General features: G+C 60.1%; 3 protein-coding genes across 6 annotated transcripts in view; 1 reads left to right on the plus strand and 2 right to left on the minus strand.

Moving 5' to 3' along the window:
• The window catches only part of LOC136114196 (myosin regulatory light chain 11), a 111,132-nt gene that overhangs the window by 43,151 nt on the left and 58,355 nt on the right, over positions 1-9,626 (minus strand). The window lies entirely within an intron of this gene.
• On the plus strand, positions 1,180-8,968 carry CDIPT (CDP-diacylglycerol--inositol 3-phosphatidyltransferase). Its single transcript, XM_065859532.2, has 6 exons — positions 1,180-1,251; positions 2,306-2,440; positions 3,670-3,823; positions 4,505-4,586; positions 5,162-5,243; positions 8,688-8,968. The coding sequence occupies exons 1-6, from the start codon at positions 1,203-1,205 to the stop codon at positions 8,858-8,860; spliced, it is 675 nt and encodes a 224-aa protein (XP_065715604.1). The 5' UTR covers positions 1,180-1,202; the 3' UTR covers positions 8,861-8,968.
• The window catches only part of ELOB (elongin B), a 47,663-nt gene continuing 42,821 nt past the window's right edge, over positions 4,785-9,626 (minus strand). The window contains exon 5 of the mRNA XM_071801319.1: positions 4,785-4,802. The gene's annotated coding sequence lies outside the window, so the exon portion shown is untranslated. The remainder of the gene's footprint in view (positions 4,803-9,626) is intronic.

Genomic DNA, 9,626 nt, shown 5'->3' on the forward strand with positions numbered 1-9,626 from the left:
GAATTATTTAATTCTCCCCAAATTCTTCATTTTTCGGTGTTTTTGGGGGGAGGGGCACCCATGGGGGGGGGGAGGGGCCTGGTGACGTCATCAACGGGGGCGGCCAATGGGGACCCAACGATCGCCCCACAGGGACTCAACGTGAGCCAATGGGGAGCGAGGAGTGGGTGAGGGAGCCAGCGGTCAGCCAATGGGGAGCAAGAGGCGGGTGAAGGGGCCAATGGGGAGCCAGCGATGAGCCAACGGCCAATGGGGAGCCAGCGGGGTCTTGGTGGGGACACGGGGAACCAATGGGGAGCAAGAAGTGGGTGAGGGAGCCAATGGGAACCCAACGATGACCCAACAGCCAATGGGGAACCAATGGGGTCTTGGTGGGGACTCAATAGCCAATGGGAACCCAACGATGACCCGACAGCCAATGGGGAGCCAATGGGGTCTTGAGGGGGCCACAGGGAACCAATGGGGACCAAGAGGTGGGTGAGGGAACCAATGGGGAGCCAGCGATGACCCAACGGCCAATGGGGAGCCAATGGGGTCTTGAGGGGGACATGGGGAACCAATGGGGAGCAAGAGGTGGGTGGGGGAACCAATGCTGACCCCACATTGACCCCAATGACCCCACATTGACCCCATTGCTGACCCCACATTGACCCCAGATGTGTGGGGCAGGGGGTCCCCAACCCCCCATATGCTCCCCCCACCACCCCCCCTCCCATTTTTATCCACTTTAATTAAAACCTCAATTAACCCCCGATCATTTGCGAGGCCACGCCCACTTCGCTCCCGAACGCCTGGGTCCACCCGGAAGGGGGGGGGGGGGGGGCGGTTAATTAAGGGTCTAATTAAGGGTCTGGGCGGGCGGGGAGGCCCGGGGGGGGGCGGGGAGGCCCGGGGGAGGGGGGTGGCCCGGGGGGGGGCGGGGAGGCCCGGGGGGGGCGGGGTTAATTAGCGGCTCGTTAATTACTCACGTCAATCAGCGCCTCTTCCCGCGTCGCCATGGGAACGGCGGGCGGGGCGGGCGGGACCGCGGCGCCGCGCGCGGGGGATGCCGGGAAGGAGAAATGGGGAGGGGGGGGAGGTGAGCGCGGCGCTGATTGGTGGCGGGGAGGGGGGAGCGCGGCGCTGGTTGGCTGGGAGGGGGGAGGGCGGGGCGCGGCGCGGTCACGTGGGGGGCGGGGTTAAAGGCGGCGCGGAGCGGGGCCATGGGGGGGAAGGGGGAGAACGTCCTGCTGTTCGCGCCCAACGTCATCGGTAACGGGGGGACCGGGGGACTGGGGGGACTGGGGAGCGATTTGGGGTGACTGGGATGGACTGGGAGGGACTGGGGAGCGATTTGGGGTGACTGGGAGGGACTGGGGGGCGATTTGGGGCGACTGGGATGGATGGGGAGGGACTGGGGGGCGACTGGGAGGGACTGGGAGGGATGCGGGGGGAACTGGGAGCGATTGGGAAGGACTGGGAGTGCTGGGATGGACTGGGGGGACTGGGAGCGACTGGGGGGCGATTTGGGGCGACTGGGATAAACTGGGAAGGGACTGGGGGGGACTGGGAGGGATGGGGGGGAACTGGGAGCGATTGGGAGGGACTGGGAGTGCTGGGATGGACTGGGGGGAACTGGGAGGGACTGGGAAGGGGTTGGGGGTGACTGGGATAAACTGGGGGGGCGCTGGGATGAACTGGGAGGGACTGGGGGGCACTGGGAAGGGATTGGGGGCACTGGGAGGGAACTGGGGAGGACTGGGATGTATTGGGAGGAACTGGGGGGACTGGGGGCACTGGGATGAACTGGGTGGACTGGGAAGCGATTTGGGGTGACTGGGAGGGCCTGAGAAGGGACTGGGAGGGATGGGGGGGGCACTGGGAGGGACTGGGAAAGGGTTGGGGGTGACTGGGGTAAACTGGGGGGGCACTGGGATGAACTGGGAGGGACTGGGGGGCACTGGGAAGCCTCTAAGAGTGGGTTTGGGGGTCTCTGTGCACAGGGGGTGCTCGGGGGGGGTTCTGGGTGACCCCCAGGGCCCTTGGGGAGCTGAAACGACCCATACTGGTCCATACTGGTTTATACTGGTTTATACTGGAAATGCCTCTAAGAGTGGATTTGGGGGTTCCTGTGCATAGGGGGTGCTTGGGGGGGGTTCTGGGTGACCCCCAGGGCCCTTGTGGAGCTGAAACGACCCATACTGGTCCATACTGGTCCATGCTGGTTTATACTGGAAACGCCTCTAAGAGCGGGTTTGGGGGTCTCTGTGCACAGGGGGTGCTCGGGGGGTCCCTGCTGACCCCCCCGCCCCTCCCCCCCCCCCAGGCTACGCCCGCGTGGCGCTGGCGGCCGCCTCGTTCTGGCTGATGCCGTCGCGCCCCGGCCCCGCGGCCGCGCTCTACGGGGCCAGCGCCGCTCTGGACGCCGTGGACGGCGCCGTGGCCCGCAGGCTCCACCAGGGTGGGCGGGGCTTGGGGGGGCGGGGCCTGGGGGCGGGGAGTTTGGGGGGCGGGGCTGATGGGGTGGGGGTGGGGTAGGTTGGGTGGATGGGGGGAGGATGGGGCATGGGGAGGTGGAGGGGGGGCGTGGTTTAGGAGGGAGGGGGGTGTGGTTTAGAGGGGGTGTGGTTTAGGTGGAGGGGGTGTGGATTAGAGGGGGTGTGGTTTAGGTGGGAGGGGGTGTGGTTTAGGAGGGAGGGGGGTGTGGTTTAGGTTGGAGGGGGGTGTGGTTTAGGTGGGGGGTGCGGTTTAGGTTGGAGGGGGTGTGGTTTAGGTGGGAGGGGGCGTGGTTTAGAGGGGGAGTGGTTTACAGGGGGTGTGGTTTAGGTGGGAGGGGGAGTGGCTTGGAGGGGGAGTGGCCTGAGGGGGTGGGGATGCAATGGGGCGGGGCCTCGGGGCTGGGGGAGGGGTAACGGGGGTGTATAGGGGTGGGGGGGGACATAGGGAGGTGGGAGGGGGCGTGGTTTAGGTGGGGAGGGGTGGGGCTTTTGGGGGTGGGGATTGGGGGGCGGGGTTTCCGGGGGGCGGGGCCTTGGGGGTGGGGGAGTGGTAACTGCGATGTATAGGGTGGGGAGGGGGCGTGGTTTAGAGGGGGTGTGGTTTAGGTGGAGGGGGTGTGGTTTAGAGGGGGTGTGGTTTAGGTGGGAGGGGGCGTGGTTTAGGTTGGAGGGGGTGTGGTTTAGGTGGGAGGGGGCGTGGTTTAGGTGGGAGGGGGCGTGGTTTAGAGGGGGAGTGGTTTATGTGTATTGGGTGTGGTTTAGAGGGGGTGTGGTTTAGAGGGGGTGTGGTTTAGAGGGGGTGTGGTTTAGAGGGGGCGTGGTTTAGAGGGGGTTGTGGTTTAGAGGGGGCGTGGTTTAGGTGGGAGGGGGCGTGGCTTGGAGGAGTCGAGGCCACGAGGGGGCAGGTGAAATGACCTATACTGGTTTATACTGGTCCATATTGGTTTATACTGGTCCATACTGGTTTATACTGGGAATGGCATTATGGGGGTTTTCTTGGGCAAGGGGGAGCCAGGGGGTCACTGGGGGGTCCCCTAGGACCCTTGAGGAGGTGAAATGACCGATACTGGTTTATACTGGTCCATACTGGTTTATACTGGTTTCTGCTGGTTTGAAGGCCCTTAGGGGGTGTCTATGGGGGGTTGGTTCCGGGGGTCACCCGGGGGCCCCCCCGCTGTCCCCGCCCCCCCAGGGACCCGTTTTGGCGCCATGCTGGACATGCTGACCGACCGGCTGAGCTCCATGTGCCTATTGGTCAACCTGGCGCTGCTCTACCCGGCAACCGCCGCCCTGTTCCAGCTCAGCATGGCGCTGGACATCGCCAGCCATTGGCTGCACCTGCACTGGTGGGCGGGGCCGGCGGGGGGCGGGGCCCGGCCAGAAGGGGCGGGGGCAGAGGGGGTGGGGATAAAGGGGGGGGCATAGAGGGGGCGGAGCTAAACGGGGTGGGGGTAAGAGGGTGGGGGTAAGGGGGCGGAGCTAAAGGGGTGGGGATAGAGGGGGCGGAGCTAAAGGGGTGGAGGTATGGGGGCGGAGCTAAAGGGGTGGGGATAGAGGGGGCGGAGCTAAAGGGCTGAGGGGTGGGGACAAAGGGGGTGGGGATAAAGGAGGCGGAGCTTGCAAGAGGGGGTGGGGATAAAGGGGGTGGGGCTAAAGGAGAGAGGTGAAGGGGGCGGTGCTAAAGGGGGTGGGGATGAAGAGGGTGGGGCTAAAAGGGGGTGGGGCTAAAGGGGTGGAGCTAAAGGCAGTGGGAATAAAAGGGGTGGAGCTAAGGGGGGCGGGGATAAAGGGGGTGGGGTTAGAAGGGGCGGGGATAGAGGAGGTGGAGCTAAAAGGGGTTGGGAAGAAGGGGTGGAGCTAAAGGGGCGGAGCTTGGAGGGGATGGGCGGGGCTAAGGGGGTGTGGTCGGGGGGTGAACTGGGGGGTGCTGGGAAGGCCCAGCTGGGGTCTATGGGGGGGGGGGTGGGCGAAGGGGCGTGGCCGGTGGGCGTGTCCCCCGTGACCCCGCCCCCTTTCCCCTCCCCCAGCACCACCCTGGAGGGCGGAGCCTCCCACAAGAACGTGGGGGGGGAGGGGCACTGGCTGCTGCGCCTCTACTACACACACAAGGTGGGGGAGGGGCCAAGGGGGAGGGGCCAAGGGGTGGGGGAGGGGTCATGGGGTTGGGGGAGGGGCCAAGGGGGAGGGGTCATGTGGTAGGGGGAGGGGTCAGGGGTTTGGGGTGGGGTTGGGGGTGGAGTCATGGATTTGGGGGTGTGGTCAGGGGTTTGGGGGTGGGGTGATGGATTTGGGGGTGGGGTCATGGATTTGGGGGTGTGGTCAGGGGTTTGGGGGCGGGGTGATGGATTTGGGGGTGGGGTCAGGGATTTGGGGGTGGGGTCAGAGGGGTGGGGTGGGGTCATGGGGCGTGGCCAATGTAGGAGGCGGGGTCATTATTTGGGGGCGGGGCCAGGGATTTGGGGGTGTGGTCAGTGTAGGGGTGGAGTCATTTGGGGGTGGGGGGGCGTGGTCAGTGTGGGGGTGGAGTCAGGGTGGGGTCAGTGTATGGGGACGGGGTCATTATTGGGGGCGGGGCCGTGGGGTTGTGGGCGGGGCCACGGGGTTGGGGTGGGGTCAGGCGGCTGTGGGCGGGGCCGGGGGCGTGTCCAGCTCAGGGGGCGTGTCGGCGCTGTCCCCGCCCCCAGCCGGTGCTGTTCGTGGTCTGTGCTGGGAACGAAGCGTTTTACTGCGCGCTCTACCTGCTCCGCTTCGGCGACGGGCCCCGCGGTGAGGCGCTGGGCACACGGGGCACAGACTGGGCACAGACTGGGTACACTGGGTACAGACTGGTTAGACTGGGTACAGACTGGTCAGACTGGGTACGGACTGGTCAGACTGGGTACAGACTGGTTAGATTGGGTACAGACTGGTCAGACTGGGTACAGACTGGTCAGACTGGGTACGGACTGGTCAGACTGGGTACGGACTGGTTAGACTGGGTACAGACTGGTTAGACTGGGTACGGACTGGTTAGACTGGGTACGGACTGGTCAGACTGGGTACGGACTGGTCAGACTGGGTACAGACTGGTCAGACTGGGTACGGACTGGTCAGACTGGGTACGGACTGGTCAGACTGGGTACGGACTGGTCAGACTGGGTACGGACTGGTCAGACTGGTTACAGACTGGTCAGACTGGGTACAGACTGGTCAGACTGGGTACAGACTGGTCAGACTGGGTACAGACTGGTCAGACTGGGTACGGACTGGTCAGACTGGGTACGGACTGGTCAGACTGGGTACAGACTGGTTAGATTGGGTACAGACTGGTCAGACTGGGTACAGACTGGTTAGACTGGGTACGGACTGGTCAGACTGGGTACAGACTGGTCAGACTGGGTACGGACTGGTCAGACTGGGTACAGACTGGTCAGACTGGGTACAGACTGGTCAGACTGGGCACAGACTGGTCAGACTGGGTACAGACTGGTCAGACTGGGTACGGACTGGTCAGATTGGGTACGGACTGGTCAGACTGGGTACAGACTGGTCAGACTGGGTACAGACTGGTCAGACTGGGTACGGACTGGTCAGACTGGGTACGGACTGGTCAGACTGGGTACGGACTGGTCAGACTGGGTACAGACTGGTCAGACTGGGTACAGACTGGTCAGACTGGGTACGGACTGGTCAGACTGGGTACGGACTGGTCAGACTGGGTACAGACTGGTCAGACTGGGTACAGACTGGTCAGACTGGGCACAGACTGGTCAGACTGGGTACAGACTGGTTAGATTGGGTACAGACTGGTCAGACTGGGTACGGACTGGTCAGACTGGGTACAGACTGGTTAGATTGGGTACAGACTGGTCAGACTGGGTACGGACTGGTCAGACTGGGTACAGACTGGTCAGACTGGGTACAGACTGGTCAGACTGGGTACAGACTGGTCAGACTGGGTACAGACTGGTCAGACTGGGTACGGACTGGTCAGACTGGGTACAGACTGGTCAGACTGGGTACAGACTGGTTAGACTGGGTACAGACTGGTCAGACTGGGTACGGACTGGTCAGACTGGGTACAGACTGGTCAGACTGGGCACAGACTGGTTAGATTGGGTACAGACTGGTTAGATTGGGTACAGACTGGTCAGACTGGGTACAGACTGGTTACAGACTGGTTAGACTGGTTACAGACTGGTTACAGACTGGTTACACTGGTTACAGACTGGTTACAGACTGGTTACAGACTGGTTAGACTGGTTACACTGGTTACAGACTGGTTACAGACTGGTTAGACTGGTTACACTGGTTACAGACTGGTTAGACTGGTTACAGACTGGTTAGACTGGTTACAGACTGGTTACAGACTGGTTACACTGGTTACAGACTGGTTACAGACTGGTTAGACTGGTTACACTGGGTACAGACTGGTTACAGACTGGTTACAGACTGATTACACTGGTTACACTGGTTACAGATTGGTCAGACTGGTTACACTGGTTACACTGGTTACACTGGTTACACACTGGTTACACTGGGGAGAGAGTGGTCAGACTGGTTACAGACTGGTCACAGACTGGTTACACTGGTCAGACTGGTCACAGACTGGTTACACTGGTCAGACTGGTTACAGACTGGTTACACTGGTTACAGACTGGTTACACTGGTTACAGACTGGTTACAGACTGGTTACACTGGTTACAGGCTGGTTAAACTGGTTACAGACTGGTTACACTGGTTACAGGCTGGTTAAACTGGTTACAGACTGCTCAGACTGGTTACAGACCGGTTACACTGGTTACAGACTGGTTACACTGGTTACACTGGTTACACTGGTTACACTGGTTACAGACTGGTCAGACTGGTTACAGACTGGTTAGACGACTGGTTACACTGGTTACAGACTGGTTACAGACTGGTTACACTGGTTACAGACTGGTCAGACTGGTCAGACTGGTTACACTGGTTACAGACTGGTCAGACTGGTCAGACTGGTTACAGACTGGTTGCACTGGTTACACACTGGTTACACTGGTTACAGACTGGTTAGACTGGTCAGACTGGTCAGACTGGTTACACACTGGTTACACTGGTTACAGACTGGTCAGACTGGTTACACTGGTTACAGACTGGCTACACTGCGGAGAGACTGGTTATACTGGTTAGAGACTGGATATACCAGTTATGGACTGGTCAGACTGGTTACAGACTGGTTAGACTGGAGAGAGACTGGTTAGAGACTGGGGAGAGACTGGTTAGACTGGTTAGAGACTGGGGAGAGACTGGTTAGACTGGTTAGAGACTGGATAGACCAGTTACAGACCGGTTAAACTGGTTACAGACTGGTTAGAGACTGGGGAGAGACTGGTTAGACTGGTTAGAGACTGGATATACCAGTTACGGACTGGTTAGACTGGTTACAGACTGGTTAGACTGGAGAGAGACTGGTTAGAGACTGGATATACCAGTTACGGACTGGTTAGACTGGTTACAGACTGGTTAGAGACTGGATAGACCAGTTACAGACTGGTTAGACTGGTTAGAGAGACTGGTTATAGCCATTAGAGACTGGTTAGCCTGGTTATACCAGTTAGAGACCAGTTAGAGCCTCATTAGACTGGTTAGAGCCTCATTAGACTGGTTAGAGACTGGGGAAAGAGACCGGTTATGATACTGGTTATACTGGTTAGAGAGACTGGTTAGACTGGTTAGCGAGATTGGTTAGACTGGGGAGACTGGTCAGACTGGGGAGTTACACTGGTTATACTGGGAACACTGGTTATACTGGGGGTCTGGTTATACTGGGGAGGTTGGTTATACTGGGAGACTGGGGGGAACTACGGGGAACTGGTTTATACTGGAGGGACTGGGAGGGATTGGGGAGCACTGGGATGAACTGGGAGGGGATTGGGAAGGACTGGGGGGGTCACTGGGATGAACTGGGGGTCACTGGTCGGTACTGGTCTGTACTGGTCCATACTGGTCTGGACTGGTCCGTACTGGTCCCAGGGGGCCCCGGGCTGTTCAGCCTCCTCCTCTGGGTCGGGACTGGGGGGCACTGGTCTGAACTGGTCCGTACTGGTCTGAACTGGTCCATACTGGTCCATACTGGTCTGAACTGGTCCGTACTGGTCTGAACTGGTCCGTACTGGTCTGAACTGGTCCGTACTGGTCCATACTGGTCTGAACTGGTCCATACTGGTCTGAACTGGTCCGTCCTGGTCCCAGTGCTCCCGGGGGGCCCCGGGCTGTTCCGCCTCCTCCTCTGGGTCGCGACCCCCATGGCCGCCCTCAAGTTCCTGCTGAACCTGCTGCAGCTGGGCGGAGCCGCCGCGCGATTGGCCGCCCTGGACGCCGCCGCCAGGCGATTGGACGGGGCGCCCCGCCCCAAAACCCAGTGACTCCGCCCCAGAACCCGCCCGGGACCCCCGCGAAATGTCCCCAAAACCGCCCCATAAACGGAGCAACCGCCCACCCCTGGAGGGGTTTCCTCACCATTGACTCGTTAACGCCTTCGCCAATCAACGGGGGGTTAATTAGGGGCTAATTAAGAGTGGGGAGGGGTCTCCTGACCTTCTAGACCCCATAACTACCAACCCAACCCATTGAGACCCAATGACCACCAACCCCATTGAGACCCAACCACCAACCCTATGTAGATGCAACTTCACCATTGACTCATTAAGCCTCTGGCCAATCAATGGGGGGTTAATTAGGGGCTAATTAAGAGTGGGGGAGGAGTCACCTGACCTTCTAGACCCCATAACTACCAACCCAACCCACTGAGACCCAATGACCACCAACCCCATTGAGATGCAACCACCAACCCCTTGAGATGTTTCCTCACCATTGACTCATTAAGCCCTTGGCCAATCAACGGGGGGTTAATTAGGGGCTAATTAAGACTGGGGGAGGAGTCACCTGACCTTCTAGACCCCATAACTACCAACCCCATAGAGACCCAATGACTACGAACCCATTGAGACTCAAGAACCATCAACCCCATTGAGTTGTTTCTCCACCATTGACTCATTAAGCCCTTGGCCAATCAAAAGGTTAATTAATTATGGACTAATTAAGAGTGGGGAGGGGTCTCCTGACCTTCTAGACCCCGTAACTACCAACCCAACCCATTGAGACCCAATGACCACCAACCCCATTGAGATG

This window comes from Patagioenas fasciata, chromosome 37, assembly GCF_037038585.1.
Source record: "Patagioenas fasciata isolate bPatFas1 chromosome 37, bPatFas1.hap1, whole genome shotgun sequence".
NCBI lineage: Eukaryota > Metazoa > Chordata > Aves > Columbiformes > Columbidae > Patagioenas > Patagioenas fasciata.

What these genes read in the sequence shown, in the direction of transcription:
- CDIPT (XM_065859532.2), top strand. Translation starts at nt 1,203, where the DNA reads ATGGGGGGGAAGGGGGAGAACGTCCTGCTGTTCGCGCCCAACGTCATC. An exon ending in GGCCCGCAGGCTCCACCAGG is followed by an intron (nt 2,441 to 3,669) that starts GTGGGCGGGGCT and finishes CCGCCCCCCCAG; the next exon opens with GGACCCGTTTTGGCGCCATG. An exon ending in CATTGGCTGCACCTGCACTG is followed by an intron (nt 3,824 to 4,504) that starts GTGGGCGGGGCC and finishes CCCCTCCCCCAG; the next exon opens with CACCACCCTGGAGGGCGGAG.